General features: G+C 50.9%; 1 protein-coding gene across 3 annotated transcripts; it reads left to right on the top strand.

The window, feature by feature from the left end:
• The first annotated feature begins 5,754 nt into the window (after positions 1-5,754).
• Positions 5,755-19,960, top strand: PLAUR (plasminogen activator, urokinase receptor). Of its 3 annotated transcripts, none has more exons than XM_086689991.1 (7): positions 5,755-6,067; positions 8,017-8,127; positions 9,574-9,714; positions 15,950-16,108; positions 16,675-16,809; positions 17,936-18,082; positions 19,397-19,960. In XM_086689991.1, the coding sequence occupies exons 1-7, from the start codon at positions 6,010-6,012 to the stop codon at positions 19,648-19,650; spliced, it is 1,005 nt and encodes a 334-aa protein (XP_086546117.1). In that variant the 5' UTR covers positions 5,755-6,009; the 3' UTR covers positions 19,651-19,960. The 3 variants fall into 3 exon arrangements, with proteins under 3 accessions (XP_086546117.1, XP_086546116.1, XP_086546118.1); XM_086689990.1 differs by having other exon boundaries at positions 5,759-6,067; positions 9,571-9,714; XM_086689992.1 differs by lacking the exon at positions 5,755-6,067 and adding an exon at positions 7,589-7,709 and having other exon boundaries at positions 9,571-9,714.
• The last annotated feature ends 5,752 nt before the right edge of the window (positions 19,961-25,712 follow it).

Genomic DNA, 25,712 nt, shown 5'->3' with positions numbered 1-25,712 from the left:
TCTATCTCCCTCTCGTCCACTCTGAGCCAATCTCAGAACTTGCTTTGACCATAGAAGGTGGCAGAAGCCACGTTGCATGAGTTGAGTCTTGGCCTCGGGAGAGTTTGCAGCTTCTGTTGTCAGCGTCTTGCTGCTGCGACCCCTTTGCCACTGTACCAAAGAGCTCCCCTCCTGCAAGGGCGGAGACCACTCAGAGGAAGGCTCCGGGCCTCCCAGCCCGCCCAGCCAGCACCTACGAATGAGGCCATCCAAGACCAGTCAGGCCCGGCCGAGCCAGCCCGGACCAGCTGGGCCCGGCCAACCCGCAGAACCTTCGAGTATAATATGTGCTGTTTTAAGCCACCACATTTTGGGGTGGTGCAACACAGCAAAAGCGAACAGATGCGAATCGCATCATAGTATCGCTTTCATGCTTCCTCTCCGGTCCTCTGCTAATTTTCTGCTGGTTCTTGGGAGCCATTGTTAGTTTCCTGAGGCTGCGGCAACCAGGAGCCTCGGACAGGATGACTCAGAATCACAGAAGTGCCCAGCCGACCCTGCATCGGGCTCCACACGGAGCCTGCTTGGGATTCTCTCTCCCTCTGTCTCTCTACCCCTCCCCCACTCGCTCTCTATCTCTCTTCCCCCCGCCAAAAAAAGAATTAAAAAAAAAAAAAAGTGCCAGGACTAGCTGCTGTAGCCCTAGAGGGCATTACTCTTAATCAGGGAAAAAAACAAAAAAACAAAAACAAAAACCCAGAAATGTGCTGTCTCACAATTCTGGAGGCTGGAAACTGAAATTGGAAACCCAAAAGCAAGGTGTCAGCAGGCCTGCTTTACTCTGAGACCCTCTTGGGTGAGTCCTTCCTGCCTCTTGCCAGCTTCTATTGGTTTGCTGGCAATCTTTGGTATTCCTTGGTTTGCAGCTCCCTGACTCCAGTCTCTGCTCCCTTTATCCCATGGCCTTCTCCCTGTGTCTCTGTCTTCATGCGACAATCTTCCCATGAAGACACCAGCCGCTTTGGATTAGGGGCCCCGCCTCCTCCCCTATGACACCATCTTCACAAATTACATCAACAACAGCCCTATTTCCAAATAAGGTCACATTCTGAGTACTAGAAGTTAGGATTTCAATAGATCTCTTTCTTTCTTTATGGGGGGAGGGGGACTGGAGAGGCCAAGGAAGGAAGACACAGTCAACCCTCAATCAGGGCTCTTTATCTATTAGCAACATTAGCCCTTGAAGTACAATGATTATTTCTGCGGTTGCAACTTAGTGGTGTTACTTGAGCTGCAAGGTGCTAGACATGGGGAAATTGTCTTTGTTGCACTAACTCAGCAGATCTTTTCTCCCCTCCCCAAGTCAGTCCTGCCCCAGAAGCCAGGGGAAGGCGCGGCCAAGAACACCAGTGGAGGACCGATGGAAAGAGGCTGGGGGCTTCTGGCTCCTGGTTCTTGTCCCCTCCTAGAGCGGCAACGTTCACCGTGATGGTTTTGCACGTGGGCCCTGGAGCCAGGCAGTTTGGGTCCAAATCCTGACTCTGTGCCCACAGGCCGTTACAGGCAAGTGACAGCCTCTGGTATTAGTTTCCTGTTGGCTCTGTAACAAATTAGCATCAATTTAGCAGCTTAAAACAACAGAAATGTACTCTCTTACAGCCCTGGAGATCTGAAATCTAAAACCAGTCTTTTTTTTTTTTTTTTTTTAATTTTTTTTTTTCAACACTTATTTATTTTTCGGACAGAGAGAGACAGAGCATGAACGGGGGAGGGGCAGAGAGAGAGGGAGACACACAGAATCGGAAACAGGCTCCAGGCTCCGAGCCGTCAGCCCAGAGCCCGACGCGGGGCTCGAACTCACGGACCGCGAGATCGTGACCTGGCTGAAGTCGGACGCTCAACCGACTGCGCCACCCAGGCGCCCCTAAAACCAGTCTTAAAGGGACAAAATCAAGCCCGTTGAGTGTCTGACTCTTGATTTCAGCTCAGGTCATGATCTTGTGGGTTCGTGAGATCGATCCCCGTGTGGGGCTCTGTGTTGATGGTGCAGGGCCTGCTTGGGATTCTCTTTCTCCCTCTCCCTCTGCCTCTCCCCTGCTCATGCTCTCTAAATGAATGAATGAATGAATGAATAAATAAATAAATAAATAAATACCAGCAGCAAAGTGTCTTTTCTCTCTGACCCTGCTTTCCTCCCCTCTGTGTATAGTCAAATGTCCATGTGCCTCCCTCTGTAAGGACACTTGTGATTACATCAAGGGCCCACGAGGGTCATCTAGATAATGTTTCCATCTTGAGATCCTTAACTTAATCACATCCACGAAGACCCCTTTTACGCAGACGGTAACACTCACAGATTCCAGGGTTTAGGACCTGGAGATTTGTGGCTGCCATTATTCAGCCAATCATGCCTTTTTATTTATTTATTTATTTATTTATTTATTTATTTATTTATTAAAAAAATTTTTTTTAACATTTATTTATTTTTGAGAGACAGAGAGAGACAGAGCATGAGCAGGGGAGGGGCAGGGAGAGAGGGAGACACACAGAATCCGAAGCAGGCTCCAGGCTCCGAGGCATCAGCACAGAGCCTGACGCAGGGCTCGAACTCATGAACCACGAGATCGTGACCTGAGCCAAAGTCGGACACTTAATGGATTGAGCCACCCAGGACTTTTTAAACTTTAGTTCCCCCAACTACAAAACAGGATCCTGTGAGGATTCACCAAGTTATAAAGATAAAGCCCTCAGTGGGGTTCCTGGGTAGCTCGGTCGGTTAAGCGTCTGACTTTGGCTCAGGTCACGATCTCACAGTTTGTGGGTTCAAGCCCCGCATCAGGCTCTGTGCTAGAAGCTCGGAGCCTGGAGCCTGCTTCAGATTCTGTGTCTCCCTCCTTCTTTCTGTCCCTCCCCTGCTCACACTCTGTCTCTCTCTCTCAAAAATAAATAAACATTAAAATTTCTTTTAAATAAATAAAAAATAAATAAACATTAGAACGATTTTTTAAATAAATAAAGTCTCTCCTTTATGCCTCAGTTTCTCTGCCTGGAAAATGGGGAAAGAGGGGTGTGGAGTTCAGGAGTTTCCCAGCTCTTTCACTTCCTGGGGTGGGTGGGTGGGTGGGTGGGGTTCCTCTTTCATTCCCCATTTTTGCAGAGGGAGGCCCTGACAGGTGATGTCACCACATCTGGGAGGTGGCCAGGCCGGGATGGGAAAGCCACATTAGCGTCCCCTGGAGCCACAGCCATGCCCCCACTGACAGCCAGGTCAGGGGCTTCGGGCTGGTGGCAAGAAGCTGAGGGGGTCGTGGGTGTGCACTCACACACGTGGTCTCTGTGTCTTCCCTTGCTCTCTCTGAAGGAACTGGGTGTCGTTCTCTCCAACTCCCTCTGCTTCTGCCTCTGTGTCTGCCTCTCTGTCTCTGTGCCTCTATTTCTCTCCGTCTCTGTCCTCTCAGGTGAAGAGATCTCTCTCCCTGTCTGGCTGCCCCTGAATCAGTCTGTCCATGGCCCCTCTCCTCTCCTCCCCGCCATCTGTCACTCTGTCTCTCTCACCGTCTCTCCCTCTCTGTGTCTCTGTCTCTCACGGTCTTTCTCCCTGACTCTGCATGAGAGTCTCCTCTCCTCAGCTGGGGGAAGCCCCCGAAACCTGCAGGCCTCCCTCAGGGCCCAGCGGTCAGGGAGGAGAGGGGCGAGGCCCAGGTGAGTCAGGAGGAGGAAGGAGCTGACATTCCTGGAGCTTCTCTGGGGTTGTACACGGACCCAGCCTCCTGCCCGCCCCCTCTCATGACACGTCACTGGACCTCACAGGTGTGTGTCACTTGAGAACGAGTCACAGAGAGAAAGAGGCCGAGAGATAGAAAGAAAGGCAGGCATGGAGGGGCGCCTGGGTGGCTCAGCAGGACCAGTGCCTGACTTCGGCTCAGGTCATGATCTCGCGGTTCTTGAGTTCGAGCCCCGCGTCGGGCTCTGTGCTGACAGCTCGGAGCCTGGAGCCTGCTTCGGATTCTGTGCCCCCCTCTCTCTCTGCCCCTCCCCCACGTGTACTGTGTCTCACCCTGTCTCTCAAAAATAAATAAATGTGAACAAAACAAACACTAGGCTCTACTGCCTCTTAGAAGATAGGATTTTGGGGTGACTCTTCTTACTTTACCTTAAAATCATTACCTTAAGGCTTCAATGAATTAGTAAGAATAATAATGCAATACCTGTTATTAGAGCAGTAGAGGGAGTGCTACTTACTCATTGCCTCCTCCTCTTTCCCTCCCTTATTCTGTTCCAGCCACACTGGCCACTCTCCTGTTCTTGATCCCACCAGGACACTCCCACCTCAGGACCTTTGCACTGCCTGCGGCCCCTCCCTGGAACTCTTCCTGGACCATCTACCCAGCTTCTGCCCTCACCACATTCAGCCTCTGCTCACAGGCCACCTGCTCAGGGAAGCTCTTCCGCATGACCCCACTTAAACTAACCGTGCCTCACTTGTACCTTGCACTTCCTTCACCACGGTTCGCTTTCCACCTTCCTTATCACTGCCTGACAACCGTAGATTAAACAACACATGTTTACTCCCCATTGGCAAGGGTAGGGACTTTGCTTTGTTTCCTGCTGTGTCCCCAGTTCCCAGACCAGTGCCTGGTACGAAGTAGGTCCTTGGTAAATGTTGAAGGAGTTTGTTGAGACTTCCTTGGGGACCAGCAACTACTTTAGACATTCCACCTGCATTAAATTGCTCTGATTGGTCGGTCAGAAGCACCCCGAGATGGAGAGACTAGACTGTTTCATCTTTTACATGTGATTTTATTTAAAAAAACATTTTTTTAACATTTAATTATTATTGAGAGAGAGAGAGAGAGAGAGCATGAGCATGGGAGAGGCAGAGAGGAGACCCAGAATCCAAAGCAGGCTCCAGGCTCTGAGCTGTCAGCACAGAGTCCGACGCCGGGCTCGAACCCACGAACTGGGAGATCATGACCTGAGCCGAAGTCGGACGCCCAACCAACTGAGCCACCCAGGCACCCCTATTTTGCTTTTTAAAAAAATCTATTAAAGGGGCGCCTGGGTGGCGCAGTCGGTTAAGCGTCCGACTTCAGCCAGGTCACGATCTCGCGGTCCATGAGTTCGAGCCCCGCGTCGGGGTCTGGGCTGATGGCTCAGAGCCTGGAGCCTGTTTCCGATTCTGTGTCTCCCTCTCTCTCTGCCCCTCCCCCGTTCATGCTCTGTCTCTCTCTGTCCCAAAAATAAATAAAAAACGTTGAAAAAAAAATTTTTTTAAAAATCTATTAGGGACCATTACAAACACACAGAAAAGGAGACAGAATGGCAAGTCAGTTACCCTGGTTACCCTGATATAATTGATACAAGTATTCTGCCTTTCTTGTTTCCTACAGCATTTTAAAGTAAACTCAGACATCAATGACATTCACCTCTAAATATTTAAGTCAGCGTCTCTCAAAACTAAGAACAATTTCTCGCATAACCGCAAAACCATTTTCATAACAGCAAGATCTACTTTTTTGGCTCAAGTGTTTTAAGGCAAATTAGAGACGTTACATTATTCCACCTCCAAATATTCCCGCGTGCATCTCTAATGATAAAGACATTTCCCCACATAACCACAACACCATTATCCCTTCTCACAAAACTAACAGAAATCGTCAACAGTAACTGATGATCAAATGTCCCATCAGGAGTTTTAAGCGGCCCGCTGAGGTCCTTCGCTCGAGGCCCCATAGCAGGAAGCAGGAGAATTGGAATTTGCACCTCGGCTGACTGGAGACGGCCCGTGACCACTACACATGAGTCAGAGCAGAGCCAGCCCCCCTACTCCTGGCCGGCCGCGCCCTGGCAAAGGAAGTTTTTGAGGAGGAGGGGTGTGGGGGGAGGAGAGGGAGTCACCCACGCATCTGGGGCTGACTCGCTCTTTCGCAAAATCTCTGGGAGGAGCCCCGGGGCCACAAAACTGTCTCCTTCCCCAGGCCAGACTGAGAGGTGCAGGGAGGCCGCCGACAGGACCTGCTGCCACCAGACATGGGCCGCCCGCTGCTGCTGTCGCTGCTGCTGCTGCTGTTTCAGACCTGCATTCCAGGTAGGGACTGGATGCCGGAACCTCTGAGCGGGGAGCTGGGTCTTGAACTTAGAGGAGAGGGTGGGGGAGGGCGGTGGGCTCAGAGTTCGACGGGTTGGAGGGCGAGGGCTCAGTCTCCAGCACCCCCCCCCCCCCCGCGACACACACACACTCAAATAATAATCCTTCTGCTGTCTGCAGCCGCACACAGCACCGTACCTGGCCCACAGTAGGTGCTCAGGCAATTATTAGTCGAGCGAAGGCGTGTAGTTAACCACAGCCACCGTTGAGTGAGTGCGTTCTTTATTCCGGCCGCTCTTCTAAGCGCTTTCCTTGCAATTTCAAACTGGACGGGCTGGACTAGTCTTAGCCCTGCTTCAGAGAAGGAAACCGGCACAGAGAGGTTAAGTAACCGGTCCGAGGTCACACAGCCAGCCCTTGAGTAAGTAGGATTCTGACCCCGCAGCAGGAACGTTGCGCAGACTTCTCCACGCTGTCGGATCTCCCCCCACCGACCAGCCGCTTGAAAGACAGGCAGGACGGCGCTTCATTTTACAAGAGGTCTAGAGAGGCCGAACGTCGCGGAGGCAGGGGCTTGGGATCCAGGGCTTGTCCCTCGAGCCTCGAGGACCTTTGCTTTCACTATCCCCTGGCCGAAGCTACCCTCTCTACTCTTTTCCCCCGGAAATGTACCGGAGAGGGTTGAAAAGCGAGAGGAAATTGAGAAGGAACTGAGTCAAGGCGGGGCGGGAACGCGGGTTGCGGGGTGGTTCGACACTGAATAACCCGAAAAGCTCTCCGGATCATTCGTGGCCAAGAATGAGTAATGACTCCAGGGGAGTGCGAATTTGGGGTGGGGAAGGGACTCCCTGCAGGGGAGGCCTGGTAGGCGGGGATAGGAGCTGGGGCGGAGCTAGTGGGCGGAGTTATAACCACAGGACACGCTAGCGGGCCGGGGCTAGAACCTCGGCAGGAACTGGTGGGCGGGGAGAGAGCTTCGTGGGAGGAGCCTGTGGGCGGGGAGAGAGCTTCGGGGAAGGGGCCGGTGGGCGGGGAGAGAGCTTCGGGGAAGGGGCCGGTGGGCGGGGAGAGAACTTCGGGGAAGGGGCCGGTGGGCAGGGAGAGAGCTTCGTGGGAGGAGCCTGTGGGCGGGGAGAGAGCTTTGGGGGAGGAGCCGGTGGGCGGGGAGAGAGTTTCGCGGGAGGAGCCGGTGGGCGGGGAGAGAACTTCGGGGAAGGAGCCGGTGGGCGGGGAGAGAGCTTCGGGGGAAGAGCCTGTGGGCGGGGAGAGAGCTTTGGGGGAGGAGCCTGTGGGCGGGGAGAGAGCTTCCGGGGAGGAGCTCACGGTGAGCCGGGAGAGAACTTAGACCGAGGCTACAGTAGTGGGGGTTAGAACCTCCAGAGGTCTGGTGGGCGGAGTTAGAACTTTGGCCTGGGCTGATGGTCGGGGAGAGAACTTTGGGAAAAGAGTAGAGTTTGGGGTCGTTAACTGGGGGATAGTTGGTGGAAGGCATGGGGAAGTGGGGTAGAACAAAGATCAGCTGCAGTAGGGTGAGCGTAGACCGCCCCTCGGAGGGCTTGAGAGGCAGAATAGACCGAGGCCCGGTGCGGTGGGGGAAAGCACCTAAACTGCAGTTAGGCTAGACGGTCCAGATGGACAGAGGGTGAGGACTGGACTTTCAGGATTGGCCCCGCGTGGGTACAGAATTCAAGGGAAAATGAGCCAGGGCGGGACTTTAGAGAGGTATTGTGGGCGGGGATAGAACTTTAGGGTAGGGGGACGTAGATACAGCGTGGGGCTAGAGATAGACTGGAAGCAGCTGGCCTGAACCCAGTGTTGGAACTAAAGGTCGGGCCGAACGCGGAGCATAAACTTGAGTGCACAGGTCCCGGTATTGGGGCATGAAGGGGAAAGGGGGGGACCCTGGCACGGAGCTATAACAATCTTTCCTCTCCTCTTTCTTCCCCCAGCCTCCTGGGGCCTGCAGTGCATGCTGTGTGGGAGGACCGGGAAGTGCCAGGTGGAAGAGTGTGCCCCGGGCCAGGACCTCTGCAGGACCACAGTCATGCGCATGTGGGAAGGTGAGATTCCCGCACTTGGTTCCTGCAGGGAACTTGAGTGGCCAAGAACCCTCATTTCACCAGTAATCAGGGAAGTGCAAAGGAAAAAGACAAGGAGACCCCATTTCACACCCACCAGATTGACAAGCATTCGAAACACTGACAAAGCAAAGAATGGATGAGAATGTGAGGCTGCAGACCCTGTTAATAGCGGGGGTAAATTGGTGCATCCCCCGCAAAGACCAATTTGGCAATATCTGGTACAGATGAAGATTAGCATACCCCACAGCCAGCAGTTCAACTCCTAGGAATATAGAAAGCCCGAAGAACCTTGGACACACGTGCCCAGAGACACGTGTATAAGAAGGTTCTCAGCAGTGACGTCTGTGATAACAGATTAGTCATCAGCAGAGGAGAAACATAGCATAAGCACACAATGGAATGCTGCAGGCAGTTTAAATGAAGGAACTAGAGCCGTAGGCATTGAAGTGGATACATCTCAAAAACATAAGGTTGAGAGAGAAAAAGCACGTTGCAGAGTATGATACCTTTTAATATAAATAGTATGTAACAATATACAATAAACACTGTCCAAATAAACAACAGCATGTTAGGCACATCTAGTGTGAGAATTATCTGTATCAGTAATTGCTTCTGGGCAGGGCATAAGGGCAATGGATGTGGGGGAGTGATCAGGAGACTTTAAATGTATCTTTAAAAAAATTTTTTTTAATGTTTTTATTTATTTTGGAAACAGAGAGAGACAGAGCATGAGCAGGGGCGGGGCAGAGAGAGAGGGAGACACAGAGTCCAACGCAGGCTCCAGGCTCTGAGCTGTCAGCACAGAGCCCGACGCGGGGTTCGAACTCACAGGCTGAGATCATGACCTGAGCTGAAGTCGGACGCTTAACCGACTGAGCCACCCAGGCGCCCCTAAATGTATCTTTTAAATTTAAGTTCCTTTTCAAAAATATCTGAAACAAAATACAGCAAAATGCTAATACTTTATAAAGTTTGGTGACAGATACACAATATTTATTATATCACTCTCTTATAGTATTTGGCAAGCTTGTAACATTTTCCTTTAAAAATTCCTATTAGAGAGGAGCCTGGGTGGCTCAGTTGGTGGAGCATTTGACTCTTGATCTCAGCATAGTGAGTTCAAGCCCAGCGCTGGGCATGCAGCCTGCTTAAAAAAAAAAAAAAAAAAAAAAAAAAAAAAAATCCTATTAGAGGCATCTCACTGCTAAGCTGGGCAGGAGGGGTAGATGGATCCAGAAGTTCTCCACAACAGTGTTGTCCCTAAGAGAGAGTAGGTTCTCTGTGCTGGGAGGGGGAGAGGGGAGACAGCTGGTCCCAAGAGAAGAGGTCAGCCCCGGAAGTGGGTGACCATATAACCAGGAGTATCAGAGGCCGGTTGGGCCCAGTGGAGCCTTTGGGGTGACAGAGACGCATTCCTCACAGTAGGTGACGAGCTGGAGGTGGTGGAGAGAGGCTGTGCTCACCCAGAGAAAAGCAACAGGACCATGAGCTATCGGACAGGCGTGAAGATCATCACTCTTACGGAGGCCGTGTGTGGGTCTGACTTGTGCAACCGACCCAGAGCTGGTGAGTTGGGCAGCCCTTGCCATCCCCGACCCCCGCACCGTCTCTCTGACTCAAACTCGTCGTTCTCCTGATCCTTTCCCCCCCAGCCCCCATGCAAATGCCCGTCTAACAAAAAGGCTTAGAAAGGCTCAAGTTCCCACAGGAGAGGGTAGGAAGCAACGGATCCATGTTGCTTGGTCATGCATGCCGATTCCTCTTTCTGGACCCGGTGAGGAAGGAAATTGGCTAAGTCCAGACCAGTCACAATGACGTCAGTTAAGCAGAGCACCTGCGTTTGCACTGTTTCTTGTTCATCCATCCTGACCTCAAACTTCCATCTGTTGGTGGGGACTGAATCAGATGTTTATTTTCAGGGAAGGGACACTAGCATCATCTTGCTGTTAGATTTGCACAAGGAAAGCACTAATAATGGAGTAGACTCAATTAATTCTAATTACAGATAATATTCAAAATATTTAACAATATCAGTCGATGCATAAGGCACTGACCAGTCAGAACAGACTTCTGGAGCACCCCCCTCCCACCTTAGCTGATGAATCTTGGGAACATAGGGTTCTAAAGAGAGAGTTGGGGGGGGGGGGTGCCTGGGTGGTTCAGTTACACGATCTCACGGTTCGTGGGTTCAAGCCCCGCGTCAGGCTCTGTGCTGACAATTCAGAGCCTGGAGCCTGCTTCGGATTCTGTGTCTCCCTCTCTCTGCTCCTCCCCCATTCATGCTTTCTCTCTCTCTCTCTCAAAAATAAATAAACATTACAAAAAAAAGTTTTAAGGAAATAAATAAAGAGAGAGTTGGGAGTGGCCAGGGGTCCACCAGCAAGCTTGGGGCAGCAGCTGTCAATTCAGTAATTTAGTAAGTAGTAAAACTATACCAGCCCCATTTCTAAGGCCATTGTATCCTGAATAGTTGGTTAAACCCCATCCTGTACTTATGTGATACTGGGGATACAGAGGTGACCGGGACAGCTTTGGGCCTTACCACTGGGCTTACAGTCCAGTGGGGAGGGAGTGGGGGTGAGAGACCCATCACCAGACAGCGACTGCTAAGATTAGTCAGCGCCAGGATGGGGAAACAGGTCAGAGGGGTCAGAGCTGTAATGGGGAAGCATAGTCCAGAACTTTCAGGGCTGAGATAAAGGAAACAGACACCAGAGTGATCGGGGCTGGGAGGAATGAAGCGTTGGGGCTGTGGGACCCTAGGGGGAAATACTGGACTCAGGTCAGGGAAGTCTTCCTACAGGAAGCAATGACTAGGCTGGATCTTGAGGGATGAGTAGCAGTCAGATTATTAAAAAGACAGTGGGAAGGGTTTTCTGGGGAGAGCGACAGACACAAAGGTGGGTGAAAGCATGGCTGCGGGGAGGAAAAAACCGACAAGAGGAGCTTGTGCACCTGGCAGGGTCATATTACACAGGGCCTTCTAGGCTGTGGTGAGGAGCATAGACCATCTGGGGAACAGTGGGAGGTCATGGAAGGGTTTTAAGCCGAGAGTGTCACCATCAGATGTGGATTGTTAAACAAATTATTCTGGCCTCAGAGGGAAGCAATGATGGAGGGAGAGTAGATGAGGAGAGTCCAACTTGGAGTTGGCTGAGGCTGTCCAGAGGAAGAAGAGGGCGACTGGATTAGAATGTCAGCCATGCAGGGGCGCCTGGGTGGCGCAGTCGGCTAAGCGTCCGACTTCAGCCAGGTCATGATCTCGCAGTCCGTGAGTTCGAGCCCCGCATCAGGCTCTGGGCTGATGGCTCGGAGCCTGGAGCCTGTTTCCGATCCTATGTCTCCCTCTCTCTCTGCCCCTCCCCCGTTCATGCTCTGTCTCTCTCTGTCCCAAAAATAAATAAACGTTGAAAAAAAAAAAAATTTAGAATGTCAGCCATGCAGCTGGAGAGGAGGGGGGTGGATTTAAGAACTATTTAGCAGAGGGGGCGCCCAGGTGACTCCATTGGTTGAGTATCTGACTCTTGGTTTCGGCTCAGGTCACTATCTCGAGGTTTGTGAGTTCGAGCCCCGCATCAGGGTCTGTGCTGACAGCGTGGAGCCTGCTTGGGACTCTCTCTCTCCCTCTGTCTCTCTGTTCCTTCCTCACTCATGCTGTCTGTCTGTCTCTAAATAAATAAATAAATAAATAAATAAATAAATAAACAAACAAAAAGTTTTTTTAATTTTTATTCATTTTTGAGAGAGAGAGAGACAGACAGAGCATGAACGAGGGAGGGAGAGAGAGAGGGAGGGAGGGAGACACAGAATCCGAAGCAGGCTCCAGGCTCTGAGCTGTCAGCACGGAGCCTGACTCAGGGCCCGAACTCACGAACCAAGAGATCATGACCTGAGCTGAAGTCGGCTGCTCAACCAACTGAGGCACCCAGGTGCTCCCATAAATAAATATTCTTTAAAAAAGAACTATTTAGCAGGTAGATGAGCAGGACTTAGTGATGGATTAGACATGGAGGTTGGTTTGCAGTTCTGGTCATGATGGGATCACATGTATTGGACTAATCTGCCAGTCACAGCCAGAAAAGCTGGGCAAATTATAAATAATTATTTGAGGTCACTGGAGAGCAGCAAATGAAGAAAGGAAGTTGAGATGCTACGATCCTTGAAATAAGGGAAGCACAGAAGTTGAGTTATGCAGACAAGCTGGGTGTTTCCTTGGGTACACTTTCCAACTCACTGTTGAGGAGAGGAAATAGAACCCAAATAAGGGAGATCATCACTAGGCTGAGAAGACAAGGGTCAGAGTCTAGGGCTGCCAGAGTGTCTAGAAAATGAGAGGTAAAATCCTGGAACACATGGAACCACAGAAAAGGGAGTCCCCAGATTTGCAAACTTCTTTTAAGTCATTGGCAGGCTGTATGTGCATAGGGTGAAACTCCAAGAAACTCAGCAGAAAATAGTATCTGGGAAGTTACAGAACTGAGCAAAGATTCCAGCAGGCATATGATGCTGGAAAGACCAAAGTTGCCAAGTTGGAGAGAGAGAGGCCTTGGTAACCACCCCACGCTTTCCTCTCAGTCCACACCCGAGGCGTAAGGGCAAAACTGAAATAGACCAGCCCTAAAAATGCCTCCATCTGATCGTCAGCAGGAAGAAAACCTACCCCCCTTGGGAAGAAAATAACATTATTTAGAGCCTTTACAAATTTTCATTGTGATGTCTGGCATCTAATCAAAACTTACAAGGTACCCCGAAGAAAATAAAAAGGACCAATTAACAGGAAACCAAGAGAAAAATCCAACAGTAGAAACAGACCCGTAACGATTCAGATAGTAGAGTTATTAGACAGGGAAATTTATTTATATATTTATTTATTTATTTATTTATTTATTTATTTATTTAAATTTTTAAAAAAATTTTTTTTTCAACGTTTATTTATTTTTGAGACAGAGAGAGACAGAGCATGAACAGGGGAGGGGCAGAGACAGAGGGAGGCACAGAATCCGAAACAGGCTGCAGGCTCCGAGCGGTCAGCACAGAGCCCGACGCGGGGCTCAAACTCATGGACCGCAAGATCATGACCTGAGCCGAAGTCGGACGCTTAACCGACTGAGCCACCCAGGGGCCCCGACAGGGAAATTTAAAATAGCCATAATCAGGGTACCTGGGTGGCTCAGTCAGTTAAGCGTTCGACTTCAGCTCAGGTCTGAACTCACCGTTTGTGAGTTCGAGCCCCGCGTCGGGCTCTGTGCTGACAGCTCAGAGCTTGGAGCCTGCTCCGGGTTCTATGTCTCCCTCTCTCTCTGACCCTCCCCCACTCGCACTCTGTGTGTCTCTCTGTCAAAAACAAACATTAAAAAAATTTTTTTAATGAATAAATAAATAAATAAGCCATGACCAACAGAGTCCAAAAAATAGAGAATAGGATAAATTTTAGCAGAAATGTGGTGTCCCGTTTTTTAAGAGTCAAACAGGAAATACAGAATAGTGACTGAAATTAACAGCTCAATAGATGTGCTTAAAAGATGTGTGCAGTGCGGCAAAAGGATTAAAGAGCTAGAAGACAGGGCAACTAGAGGTATCCAAATTGATGCTGGATGCAGAGGATCAAGGAACCTGCCAGATTTCTGCCCTGGGGGACTGAAGAACTGGGCCACCTCAGAGATGTGGAATTCAGGAGCAAAGGGCCAGTTTAGAGAAGATGGAGAGCTTCCCTTGGGGCACGTAGCGATTCAGGTGTTTGAGGGATGGTCAGGGGGCCTCCAGGAAGCAGTTGGGTGTACAGATGTGGAGCTCAGAGAGAAGTCCTGCCTGGAGTGAGTTCCCGGCAGACACATGGAAATGAAGTCAGGTCGATGAATAGCATCCCCATGGGAGAGCGCGTACCATGAGAAATGAAAACTGCCCAAGACAGAGCCCTGGGGATCACCCACATTTAGAAGAACGAGATAGAAAAGTTCACCAGGGGACCCTAGAGTGGTATGGGAGTGGTGACGGCAAATCAAACCCAGTGGTGTTTGTTGTTGTTGTTGTTGTTTTCATGGAAGTTCATGTTGGAATTTTAGTTATTTTTCTTTAGTGTTGGGGAAGATTTGGCTTTGGATGTAAATGATTCACCTGATTCCAGCAGCTGGCCTGCCAGTTGAGAGAGGGGCCGAGACCGTCCTCTCTCTTATGTAAGACTTGGCCCCAACTCAACTTGGATATTTGGGGTCAGGAAGGGGAGGGCATGCCAGGCTCAGGAATGGTGTGGGCCAAGGCCTGGGCAGAGGAAATGGCTATGGTGTTTCCAGGGAAAAATAATTCATCCTCTTGGCCTGGACCAGAAGGGGTGAGAGGCCGAGTTTTCACAGATCGATCAAGTGAGGCTTGGATCCCTGACACAACTGGGGAGTGTATTAATTATCTGTGGCCGCATTGCAGATTGTCCCAAAACTCGAAACAAAATTAAGCATGTGTTATTTCACAAAGTTTCTGAAGGTCAAGAATCTGGAAGTAACTTACACAGATGATTCTAGATCTTTCATGCAGGTGTAGTCAAGGTGACTGCTGGCTCCAAAGGGAGCTTCACTCTCACGGACAATGTGATCCCATGACTTGGGCAAGGCCTCAGTTCCTCACCATGTAGACGAGTACGCGGAGTATTTGAGTGTCCTAACGATGTGATAGCTGGATCCCCTCCAGACCAAGGAATCCAAGAGAGAGCCAGGGAGGAGTTGCAGTGCCTTTTACGATCTTGCACAAGAGTTATACACCATCATTTCCGCAATATTCCTCTTAGTTATACAGGTCAGCCCCTATAAGGGCACGCATACCAGGAGCGAGGGGTCATGGGGGCTCGGAGATTGGCTACCACAGGGAACGATAGCAGAGTTTTGATCAATTGTTGATTCATTCATTTAGCAAATATTTATTGAATATCTTCTCTGGCCCTGGCCCTGTGCTGGGTGGTGTTGGGACAAGATAATGATGGAGACAGCCCCCCCAGACCTACCCGCTGGGGCTCCCAGGGAGGACCTAAAGTGGGCGTGGCTGGAAGGGGACCCCAGAGGGGCACCTGATCCGGCCTGGGAGGTGAGGGAGGACTTCTTAGAGGAGGTGAAATTTGAGATGATGCCTGAAAAATGAGTAGGAGGAGACAGGGAGAGTAGGGAACAAGGAAGTGTGTTCTGCCTGTACACTCAGGGGCTGTGGGAAGTTGTGGAGGGGTAGAGCCTGAGGGGTAGTGGAGGGCGATGAGGCAGGAGAGGTGGCCAGGACCCAGACTTTGATGGGCCTTGAATGCCGTGCTGAGTAGCTTGGATTTTATTCTGAGGGCACCGGGGAGCCATGGAGGGGTTTTGCGCAGAGCAGAGGCAGGGTCGGATTCATGTATTAGAAGCATCCTTCCAAGCTCTGTGCTGAGAGCTCGGATTCTGTGTCTCCTTCTCTCTCTGCCCCTACCCTGCTCGTGCTCTCTCTCTCTCTCTCTCTCTCTCTCTCTCTCTCAAAATTGAATAAATTAAAAAAAAAAATTAGAAGCATCCTTCTAGGGCTGTGGGGGATGCACTTGGTGGGGTTGGGGGGCAAGAATGGAAACCAGAAGGCCAAAGACAAACCTGGTGTTGAAGGCGGTCTGACCTGGTCATGGGGCTGGAAAGGAGGGGATGGATGCTAGAAAGATTCAGGAGGTGGGATGGGCAGGGCTTTGATGATTGGCTGAAGGGTGAGATGAAGAGGAATTGACGCTAAAGTGAGTCTTCAAGGGAACTAGATCTCTGGGACTCTCCCAGGGAGTCTCACCCTCCCACCCCTCCCCAAACAGGTCGGCCTCCCACCTTTCCCCGAACCCGAAGCCGTTACCTTGAATGTGTTTCCTGCGCCTCATCAGACCTGAGCTGTGAGAGAGGCTGGGTCCAGAGCCTGCAATGCCGCAGCCCTGGAGAACAGTGCCTGGAGGTGGTGACCCACCGGACCCTGGAAGGTGAGCCCCAACCTACCAGCAGCTCCTCCTCCCTGCTTTGTCCCGTCCCAAGGCTGCACTTAACAACCACCCCAGAATAACAAGCATTTAAGCAAGGCAGAAAGTTAATTGTGTCACACAAAAGTCTAGTGATCCGAAGTCCTGGGCCACTAGGACAGTTCTACAGTCACCAGGAACCCAGATGCCTTCTCTTCTCTGCTTCCATTCTCAAGATTGCCTCATAGTCCAAGATGGCTGCCAGAGCTCCAGACCTCATGTCCAAGTTCTAGGAAGAAGAATGAGAAAAAGGGACCAAAAAATAGGCACTTTTCCCTTCGTGAGGGTTCTCCTTTCTGGAAGTCCCATGAAATCTTTCTATTTATATCACATTGGCCAGAACTCAGTCACATGACTACACCTGTGGCGGGTAGAAAATGTGTCTTTTGGCTAGATAATGGCTGCCCCAAATAAAATGAGGGTCCTGTAATGAACCACGAAGCAGGAACCGGGCAGATGACTGCTGCCGTGGGCAAACCCAGTCTCAGCCCCGGGCCAGTAGCCTGATCTCTCTCCTCTGCCCCCTACAGGCAGTCCAAGGGATGAGCACCACACCCGCGGCTGTGGCAACCTTCCTGGCTGCCCGGGCCCCACCGGCTTCCACAACAACCACACCTTCCATTTCCTGCAATGCTGTAACACCACCAAATGCAACGGGGGTCCAGGTGAGGGGCAAGGGACGCACGCCACGCGAGGCCTGGGGTCGGGGCAGGGAGGTGTACCCAGGCTGCTGCCACTCACTCGCAGGCCACCCCTCCTCTCTAGGTCTCTCCGTCCTCAAAGAGGGGTTGTGTGGGAATTCGATGAGCCCGTCAAACCTTTACCAAGACCCATGCTTTATGCTTCCTAGAATCTTTCCACTGCTCACCTCCGTGGTCTGAGCCACCTGGAGCCCTTGCCTACATTGTTACAGTAACCTTGCTGGCCCCCCTGCTTCCACTCCTGCACCCTACAGTCAGTGCCCAGCACAGCAGCAAGAGTGATTTCTTAAAACTGTAAACCAGAGCAAGCATGGGCCCCTCCTTCCTCAAGTCGCTGCAGCGACTTCCCCTTGCTCTCAGAATAAAATCCAAAGGCCGTCCTATGCCCTATGTGATCAGCACCTGTCTGCCTCACAGTCTGCACTGATCCAAACTCCATCCTGCCTCATGGCCTTTGCACATGCAGTACCCTCTCCTCCAGGAACACGTCTCGCCCACGGGAGTTTGCCTAGCTGGCTACTTCTCATTTGTTAGGTCTCTGCTTTAAGTATGGTCCTCGGGGAAACGTGTCCCTGTCCCTCCCCTCCAGTGTAATCCAGCTCCTTCTTGTTATAAACCAGTACTGTCCAACAGAACTTCTCACAGTGATGGAAATGTTCGATATCCGTGCCTTCCAATATGGTAGCCACTGCCTCATCTGGCCATTGAGCACTTGAAACGTGAACTGAACTTTGAATTGTAGTTAATACGAGCTAACTTCAGTGCCCATGTAAACAACCACACTTGGCTGGTGGCCACCATACTGGACAGGGTAGCTGGACTCTGTGGTCTTCCACAGCTGCTTGCCCAGTGCCTGGCCAGATGGGGGCTCAGGAGGAGCCGGGAGGTGGGATTTCTCTCAGAGGTTCTATAAAGAACCCGCCAGAAGAGAGTGTCGTTCAAATGCCTGACCACAAGGTGGCTCCAAGACATCTCAGGCTGCGAGTTGACAGTTCTAGGGAGGTAATACACGGAGGGACACCCCTCCACCCCACCTGCCCAGACCCCCGTGCTAATTTCCTCGGTTTCTGTGTCCTTGTCTTCTTCCAAGTTGTGGAGCTTCAAAACCTGCCTCTGAATGGCCTCCAGTGTTACAGCTGTGAGGGGAACAGCACCCATGGGTGTTCCTCCGAAGAGACTTCCCTGACTGCCTGCCGTGGCCCCATGAGTCAATGTCTGGAAGCCACTGGCAGTAATGGTGAGCCCCTCTAGGAGGCTGGGAAAGGAGACGTGTGGTTGGGAGGCTGTGGGCTAGAGGTCGCCTTGACAGAGATGGGTCTTCCCGTGGAAAAGGTAGGACTTCCTTTGGGAGGGCGCAAAGTGTAGGCGGGAATTAGGGCTTCCATTAGGAAAATGGGTGTTTCAGCAACAGAAATGTGGGCTTCTCTGGGTGCGGGGCTTCCCCAAGTGGGTGGGACTTCCTGCGGACATCAGGGGCTCCCATCCTGTGCCATCCTTTCCAGTCTCTCTATTCCAGTGGTTCTCCACGTTTTTCACCTCAAAATTCCCTCATTCTCTTAAAAACTATTACTTGTGTCCATGATCTCTATAGATATTTACGGCATTAGAAGTGAAAAGTGAGATGTATTTATTAATTTATTTTAAAATTAAACTTCATCCCATCTGAACATATTTTTTATTTAAAAAAAAAATTTTTTTTTTAAATTTTTTTTTTTCAACGTTTATTTATTTTTGGGACAGAGAGAGACAGAGCATGAACGGGGGAGGGGCAGAGAGAGAGGGAGACACAGAATCGGAAACAGGCTCCAGGCTCCCAGCCGTCAGCCCAGAGCCCGACGCGGGGCTCGAACTCCCGGACCGCGAGATCGTGACCTGGCTGAAGTCGGACGCTTAACCGACTGCGCCACCCAGGCGCCCCTAAAAAAAAATTTTTAATGCCACTTTCCACAACGAAAACATTTAATGAGAAGACCAGCATTGGCTACCGTTTTGCAAATATCTTTAATGCCTGGCTTAATAGAAGACAGCTGGATCCTCCTATTTTTTTTTTCACGTTTTTTTTAACTTTTATTTATTTTTGAGAGACAGAGAGACAGAGCATGAGCGGGGGAGGGGGAGGGGCAGAGAGAGAAGAAAACACAGAATCCAAAGCAGGCTCCAGGCTCTGAGCTGTCAGCACAGAGCCCGACGCGGAGCTGGAACTCACGAACCGTGAGATCATGACCTGAGCCAAAGTCGGACGCTTAACCGACTGAGCCACCCAGGGGCCCCAGGAGCCTCCTATCTGCTTCTGTATTCGGTCGGCTGCAAGATCACATATCCCAGGGTTTCTGGAAAACCTCACTGCACACATAAAAGAGCGGAAGAGCCAAATGCTGTTTTAGCATTATTATGGGAATAATTTTGACTTCACACTTCCCCTGGAAGGGCCCGAGGGACCACATTTAAAACTGCCGCTTTCTTCGGGTGGCACCCACCACAAGGTGGCATGTCACCTGGGGAGAATTCCAGGCCTAGCCCCAGGAGCTCACACAGCCTTCTCTCTCCTCAGGCCTGGGCAACCCAAGCTACACAGTGAGAGGCTGTGCAACCCCCTCATGGTGCCAAAGTCTCCACGTGGCTGAAGCCTTCAGCCTGAGCCATCTCAACGTCTCCTGCTGTTCTGGAAACGGCTGTAACCATCCAGTCCTGGATCGCCAGCCACGCACGGGGGGTGCCCCCCGGCGTGGCCCTGCCCACCTCAGCCTCACCGTCACCCTGCTTATAAGTGCCAGACTATGGGGGGGCACTCTCCTCTGGACCTGAAGCCCACACTCCCCCTGCCCTGGCTGGATCCAGGGGAACCCTTTGCCCTTCCCTCGGCTTCCAGCGCTGCAGATTTGCTGTGTGACCTCAGGCCAGTGTGCCGCCCTCTGTGGGTCTCAGCCATCCCAGCTGTCAAGACACCTGTCTCACAGAGTTGCAGAACCAGAGGAGAAAAGCTGGAGATAGGCTGCAGGCCAGCAGGAGAGGTCTTGTCATATTAGTATCGTTGCACCATCGTTGTTATTATTAATTAATATTTGTTTTATTTAATATTTTATACTGAAATAAAGATTTTTATACCAGTGAACAAGGCCCGATCTTCCCGTCTCTGTAGCATCTATCTTTGGGAGGATGAAGGCGGGGTGGGGGCACCTTTCCTGGAATCAGGGGTCACACTGCAGGACCGAGGCATTTGAGGCCCTAGCCTTGGGAACGATCCCATGTAGACTCCCACCCAAAGCCACCTCCACATCGATTTGTGGGCTCCAACTCGCTCACCCAAGCACTCACCTTCCAGTCTCTTCTCCCGAGCTCCAAAAGGTCAAGACTACTTTGTTGTTCTAAGGAGCAGCATCTGCCTCTCCCAGGGGGCTCTGAGACAGGAGATGAATGGGAGGGTTACTCTGACGGCCGGAGCTCCCTGGAGGCACTGCAGTGAGGAATAAGGACAGGATTACATCTCCACTGATGCCCTGGTGGCAGGAGATAGAGGCTGGGCTATATTTCCTAGGATGCCTTCAGACTCACCGAGAAAAAGACACAACTATCATCTCAATGGCACTCTGGGGGCACAACACTGAAGAATCCCATGCTTGCTGAGGCAAGCCCGTAGAGACAAAATTACATTCCCCAGCACCCTATGGCTAATGAACAAAAGGATAAGACATCTTCCAAGGTATCTGGGGGCAGGTAAGGGACAGGGTTTCCTTTTAGGACCTCCTCTAATCACACATCACTGATGGTCATTGTGGTGGCTTAACGAGGTGGGGTGGCATCTCCAGCTCTTGAACGTGAGTGGCTCTGTGACTGCTTTGGCCAACAGAAGGTGGTCTGGAAGCTATGTCATGTCGTGTTCTGGGCCCAGGCTTAAGAAACTGGCTCTGGGGAAGCCAGCTGCCGTGTGAAAGTCCTCCTACACTGAGACTTCCATGCCCTGGGGACACCCACGCTATTCATAACGTGGATGCCATATGGGGAGAGAGCCCCAGATGTTCCAGCCAGCTCAGCCCAGACACCAGACAAGTGGGCAAAGGAGCGACCCCGGACATCACGACCCCAGCTGACGTCACGTGCAGGAGAATCAGGACGCCCAGTTGTTTTCATTTCCTAGGACTGCCAAAGTAACTACAAACTTTCGAGGCAGGTGGCTTCCAGCAACAGAAATTTATTCTCTGAGAGTTCTGGATACTAGACGTTGGAAATCAAGGTATTGGCAGTAGATGTGCTCCTTCTAAAGTCGCTGGTGAAGAATCCTTCCTGGCCTCATCCTCGCTTCTGGGGGTTGCTGACAATCCTGGGTGTTCCTGGGCTTGGAGCCACACTACTCCAGTCCCTGCCTCTGTCATCACATGGCCTTCCTCTCAGTGAATGTGGCCCTGTGGCTCCAAATCTCTCTTGCTCCCTATAAGGACACCGGGTCATTGGATTTAGGGGCCCACCCTAATCCAGTGTGACCTCATCTTAATCACATCTGCAAAGTCCCTATTTCCAAACAAGGTCACATTCGTACCTCCTAGAGGTTAGAACTTCAACGTATTTCTCAGTGGGGACAGGGACACAATTCGATCCACACCACCAGCCAGCAGCGAGAGCCAAGGTTTCAGATATATGGCCCCAAATGAACCATCCCACCCCCCTACAGCTGTTTAAGCCAGCCCATTTGGGCCCCAGTTCATTGTGGGGCAAGATATGCACTGATCCCGCTGTGCCTTGCTCAAATTCTTGCCCCACAGAAATCATAAAATAAAAAGGTGAGGGTTTTCCACCACTGAGTTTTAGGGCATTTTGTTATGCTGCAGTGGTTCACAGGAACAGTCACTGGTTTGGTTTTTTTGCTAACTCTCCCCACTATAACCTCCCAAACGGGCAAGACCTTTATCGGCTCACTGCTGCTGTCTTCGCAGTATCTAGAAGAATAATGCCTGGAACGTGGCAGGTAATTAAGAAAGAAAGTAGGGAAGGAAGGAAGGAAAGATCACATCTTCTAGGGTATTGTGCAACAAAAACGGGGCTAGGGCTACGTCCTCTCCTGATTCCCCACAGCAGAGACAAGGCCAAGGTAACATTTTCTGAGACGCTCTAGAATGAAAATTGAGCGTAGTTTCACCTTTCCCATGATTCCCTACCACAGAGGTGGGAGGCAAGAACTACACCCACCATGAAGCCCTACAGCAGAGATTGGAGGGGAAGGAATACATTTCCCATGATGCCTTACAGCAGGAATGGAGGCTAGGACTGCATCTCCCATGAGACCGTGGGGCAGAGGTTGGAGGCTAGGATTACACCGCCTGGCATGCCCTCCAGTAAGGATCAGAGGTTTGAAATACTCGTCCCAAATGACCAACAGCAGATATTGAGGCTCGGGGATACATCTCTCATAATGTTCTACACCGGAGCCTGTGATCAGGACCTCATCGTTAATGGCTCCCAGGTTTTTGTGGAGGGATTTCGGTTGCAAGAAATAAAACCTGTTTAAGCTGACTTAAGCAAAACGACAATGTTATTGGAAGTTTAGAATCCAAGCAAGAGCTAGTCTCTGGGCCTCACCAGGGACAAGAAACAGAATTGAAAAGCTGCGCGAAATCACAAGGCTGTCTCCCGTTTGCAGAATCTCTCTGTCTCTCTGTCTCTCTCCGACTGTGTGGTTTCCCTCGTGGGCTTCCGCTTTATTTTTCTGTCTCTCCAAAGACCACCTTCTTCTGCTTCACACAGAGGAGCCAAACATGCCCTTGAAATGTCAAGCACCAAGAACGCCTCGTGTCCCGGTTCCAAACTGTTAGCTAGCAGACAGGTTCTGATGGGGTCTAGTTTGGGCCAGGCCTCTGCCTCTGACCCTCTCTGCTACACCCAGGGAAGTTCCTATCTAAGTCACTGAGTACAGTTGTTCAGGCTGTGAACAGGCATCCACTGCTCCTGTGGTCCTACTATGCAGCCCACTCGGCCAGAGTGGGGAAAGTGACCCCTAGGAGAGAGATCCGACCACAAGGTTGGGGGAACAACTGAAAAAGAAAACTATCACTTTAATCGTTAAGCTTTAATGCTTTAATCTGTAAGCAAGGCTGCCTCCATACATTCTGTACGAATCAGAGGCAACATGGAGGCCAGGGATGTGTGTGATAGGGCACCCAACTCAGATGGTTGAAACAAAGAAGAAATTGATTATCTTACATAACAAGCGATCATGAGTCAGGGCAGTGCCTGAGTTGACTAATTCTGCAATGTCCTGAAAGATCCATTCAGGCTTGTCCACCTCATGGCCTCAAGATGGCCGCGGCAATTCCAGACATCACACCCACATTCAGAGGCAATAACAAAAGGCCATCTCTTCGTGGGCCTCTTTTTTGAAACAAAGAAAGCTTAACCCAAAACTCCCAAGCCGACTTGCCCTCACATTGTGCTTGCCTGACTGGTTTCATACACCTATGCCTACAACAACCAGTGGAAGAGGCCGTGGAACCACAATATTAGGCAAAAGTATATTTAGACCGCACTCCTGAGGCTTCCCTCACATCATCTGGCTATTAAAGAAAGGTGGATGCCTGAACAAAATCAGGATTCTCTTAAAAAGGAAAAAGAGGAGGGGCGCCTGGGTGGCGCAGTCGGTTGGGCGTCCGACTTCAGCCAGGTCGCGATCTCGCGGTCCGTGAGTTCGAGCCCCGCGTCGGGCTCTGGGCTGATGGCTCAGAGCCTGGAGCCTGTTTCCGATTCTGTGTCTCCCTCTCTCTCTGCCCCTCCCCCGTTCATGCTCTGTCTCTCTCTGTCCCAAAAATAAATAAACGTTGAAAAAAAAAAAAAAAAAGGAAAAAGAGGAGGGGCGCCTGGGTGGCGCAGTCGGTTGGGCGTCCGACTTCAGCCAGGTCGCGATCTCGCGGTCCGTGAGTTCGAGCCCCGCGTCGGGCTCTGGGCTGATGGCTCGGAGCCTGGAGCCTGCTTCCGATTCTGTGTCTCCCTCTCTCTCTGCCCCTCCCCCGTTCATGCTCATGCTCTGTCTCTCTCTGTCCCAAAAATAAATAAACGTTAAAAAAAAAATTAAAAAAAAAAAAAAAGGAAAAAGAGGGAGGGAATGTGTAAGGAAAAAAAAAAAAAAAACAAACCACCCAGTTCTTCCTACTGTGTCTTTCTCCTGTGTGTCTCCTGTCCCTTCACTGCCACACTGCCGCTGCCACGCTCACAACACTTCTGTTCACCAAATGTGGGGGAGTTTTCCCCGCAGCAAGCGGTTCTCTGTGACCTGGGCCGGGTGTCCTACAACGTCACCCAACGTTGACACAATCGGCCTGGAGATCGCGTCAGATCCCACAGGTTAAGGGCTCAGTCCCACAAACACACTCTCCACTTCAGATGCCAGTCACAAGGGCAGGTGGTCACCTGTGCTTCCGACCTACCGGTTAAAACTCAGAGGTTCCCATGACCCCCTCTTAGGGGTGGGTTAATTTGCTACAGCGGCTCATAGAATTGAGGGAAATAGTTTACTTACATTTACCAGTAGATTGTAAAAGGATATGACAAAGGATACAGATGAACATCCTGATGGAAGTGACTCATAGGACAAGGTTTATGGGAAGGGGCACGAAGCTTCTCCAGGAGCACCACTAGCCCAGCACCTTCTCGCGCTCACCAACCTGGAGGACCCCCCCCCCCCCCATCACATAGGCGTGATCGTTCTCTAACTCCATTTTTCACTCTCTCCCTTCTTGCGGTGGGGGGGGGGGGGGGGGGCAGGACAGAAAATTCCAAGCTTCCCATCTCATCATGGCTTGCTTGCTCTATCCCAGGAACCAACTCTCACCTAGGAGCCATCCAGAAACCCACCCAGAGTCACCTCATTAAAACAAAAGACATTCCGGGGCGCCTGGGTGGCTCAGTCGGTTAAACATCCGACTTTGGTTCAGGTCACGCTATCACGGTCGGTGGGTTCGAGCCCCGCTTCGGGCTCTGTGCTGACAGCTCAGAGCTTTGGATTCTGTCTCCCTCTCTCTGCCCCTCCCCCACTCACACTCTGTGTCTCTCAAAAATAAATAAACATTAAAAAAATTGGAAAAAAAAAAAAAAAAGACATTCCTATCGCCCAGGAAATTACAAGGCTTTCAGGAGCTCTGTGTCAGGACTCAGGGGCAAAGACCATATACATACATATATTTCTATTATCTCACAGAATGATAGCGAGTAAACAATTAACATCCAGTCTGCACCATCCCAACATTTCCAAAAATTTACAATGAAACCCAGTGAAAGGTTTTCTAGGAGCTTCTGGGGAAAAGTATTTCCCCACTCTGCTGAAGAAGCTTAAACCTCTTCTCCCCCTCTCTCTCTTCCCCTCCCCTCAGTCTCTTTCAGTCTGGCTCTCTCCATCTCCTTGTGTCTTGCTTTTTTTCTCTCTCCAGATGAGAAGGAAAGGTGTGGTTGCCAGTCATCTTGCAACATGAGGGGAGTCACTTACCCTTAGGACAGAGAGACAGACGGGCCATGCTGAAGCCAGCTGTACCTGACACTTTTTTCTATGTGGCCCAGTTCTCTTTCTCTGAAGCCACTTGGGTCGGATTTGCTGTCACCTGAATGAAAACCCTAATGGATAAAGTACCCTGATGTACCGCAGGGTGTGGACAGGACCAACACTCTCCTGATATCCTTGGAAGAGAAGAATGGCGGGGCCCAAAGAAGAGAGACGAGAACCAAACCAACATCTACTGGGGTGTCCTTCAGCTGAAGCAGGAGACGTTGGTTGGAGCCATGGGCAAGGGGACCTTTCTCGGGGCAAAGACAACAGTTAGCGACCTACCTCCCAACCCAGATTCCCACCTCCAGGTCAGACATCTCTCTTCCACCCGTCCTAAGACAGAGAA

The sequence above is a fragment of the Puma concolor genome, chromosome E2 (assembly GCF_028749965.1).
Source record: "Puma concolor isolate L17-30 chromosome E2, mPumCon1.1.hap2, whole genome shotgun sequence".
Taxonomy (NCBI): domain Eukaryota; kingdom Metazoa; phylum Chordata; class Mammalia; order Carnivora; family Felidae; genus Puma; species Puma concolor.
The sequence above is the reverse complement of the archived record's forward strand: the minus strand, read 5'-3'. Positions and strand labels throughout refer to the sequence as shown.